General features: G+C 55.2%; 1 protein-coding gene across 1 annotated transcript in view; it reads right to left on the reverse strand.

Moving 5' to 3' along the window:
- Positions 1-229: 229 nt before the first annotated feature.
- The window catches only part of LOC123323622 (kallikrein-4-like), a 3,173-nt gene continuing 1,921 nt past the window's right edge, over positions 230-1,481 (reverse strand). The window contains exons 3-5 of the mRNA XM_044912059.1: positions 1,136-1,386; positions 913-1,049; positions 230-382 (exon numbers count right to left, since the gene is read on the reverse strand). Coding sequence (XP_044767994.1) covers positions 230-382; positions 913-1,049; positions 1,136-1,386 — 541 coding nt within the window. The remainder of the gene's footprint in view (positions 383-912; positions 1,050-1,135; positions 1,387-1,481) is intronic.

The raw sequence follows: 1,481 nt of genomic DNA on the forward strand, positions 1-1,481 counted from the left end.
AAACCAACCTTCTCTGCTACTGGTAAGGCTGGGTCAACATTTTGCCACCAGGGGGCACTTTGTACAGGAAAAGATTCTTGGTGGGATTGGATTCCTGGGGCTGAGGGAGGAGGGGGTTGGGGGTCTAGACTCCTGGGTCTCAGGGAGGAAAGCACTGGACACCCAGGGTCCTGAATCCCTTCCACAACATATATTGGGGGCTCGGTTTTTTGGGTCCAAGTTCCAGGAGTTAACTGTCCTGGATGGTTTTCTGTATCCAGTCAGTGAACTTGCAGAGGTTGGTGTAGACGCCTGGCACGTAGGGTAGGCCACACTGGGCTTGTCCAAAAGACACGAGACCCTGCAGGGACCCGTTGCAGACCAGGGGGCCCCCAGAGTCACCCTGGTTTTGGAGAGAGGAATGGCGAGAATCCAAAACACAGAGAGGGTGGGGACAGATTGAGATCAGAAAGGAACCAAAAGACACCAAGAGACAAAGACAGGGAAATAAAAGATAGCAACGCACACCTTTGAGGTCCCACCCAGTGCCCAGACTGTAGGGAATTCTGCTCCCCTAGGTCCCAACAGCTGTTTGATTCTCCCGGGTTGTTGTTATTCTGCCTCTCTCTTTTTGTTTTATCTCCCCCTATGGCTTGTTTCTCTGTCTCTCACTCCCAAAGTCTCCATGCCTCTCTGCATTTCTTGGTATATTCTGTTTTCCCCCCATTTCTCTTTGCGTTTCATCTCTACGAGTCTCTCTCTGTTTCTCCCTGAGGTATTTCTATGTGTGTGCGCGCGCTCATGTCTATGACTCTGTTTCTCCATCTCTCTATCTTCCCGTGTCTGTTTCCTCCCGCGTGCCCTTCCCTCCCTTCTCCATCCCCCCGCCCCGCCGTCTCCTCCTCCCTCCCTCTCCCCTCCCCCATCTCTCACTTTGCAGGAGTCCTTCCGGTCCTGTCCTCCGCCAGCGCAGAACATGCTGTGGTGGTACACGGGGGCATAGAAGGCATTGCAGATCTCCTCGGGCACCACCGAGATATTCACGCACTGGAGCACTTGGGGCTGCCTGCCTGCGACGCAGAGTCTGGGTCAGCCCCCTCTGGCTGGGAGGAGAACCCTTCAGGGAGGGCGGACGTACTCACACTCAGGAGCTCACCATCAATCAGCTGACCCCAGCCAGAAACAAGGCAAGAATCCCCAGCTGCTGGGCACTGGGAGGCGATGCTGATGTTCCGGATGGTGTCAGACCCGGACACCGATTCTTTCAACTTGATGAGCATGAGGTCGTTGGCGATAAAGGGTTTGTTGTACTCTGGGTGCTGTATGGAGAAGCTGGCCTCCATCATCTGGCTGCCTGGCTCTTGGCTGGCCTCAAGACTGTGCAGTCCCAGCCCGATTGTGTAGGAGCTGAGGGCCACGGGGGACGGGTTAGTTTTGTGGCAACTCCACCACTATCTCCATTGTCACCCTCAGGCACAACCCCATCTCCACCCATTTACCCC

This window comes from Neomonachus schauinslandi, unplaced genomic scaffold (assembly GCF_002201575.2).
Source record: "Neomonachus schauinslandi unplaced genomic scaffold, ASM220157v2 HiC_scaffold_45, whole genome shotgun sequence".
NCBI classification, from domain to species: domain Eukaryota; kingdom Metazoa; phylum Chordata; class Mammalia; order Carnivora; family Phocidae; genus Neomonachus; species Neomonachus schauinslandi.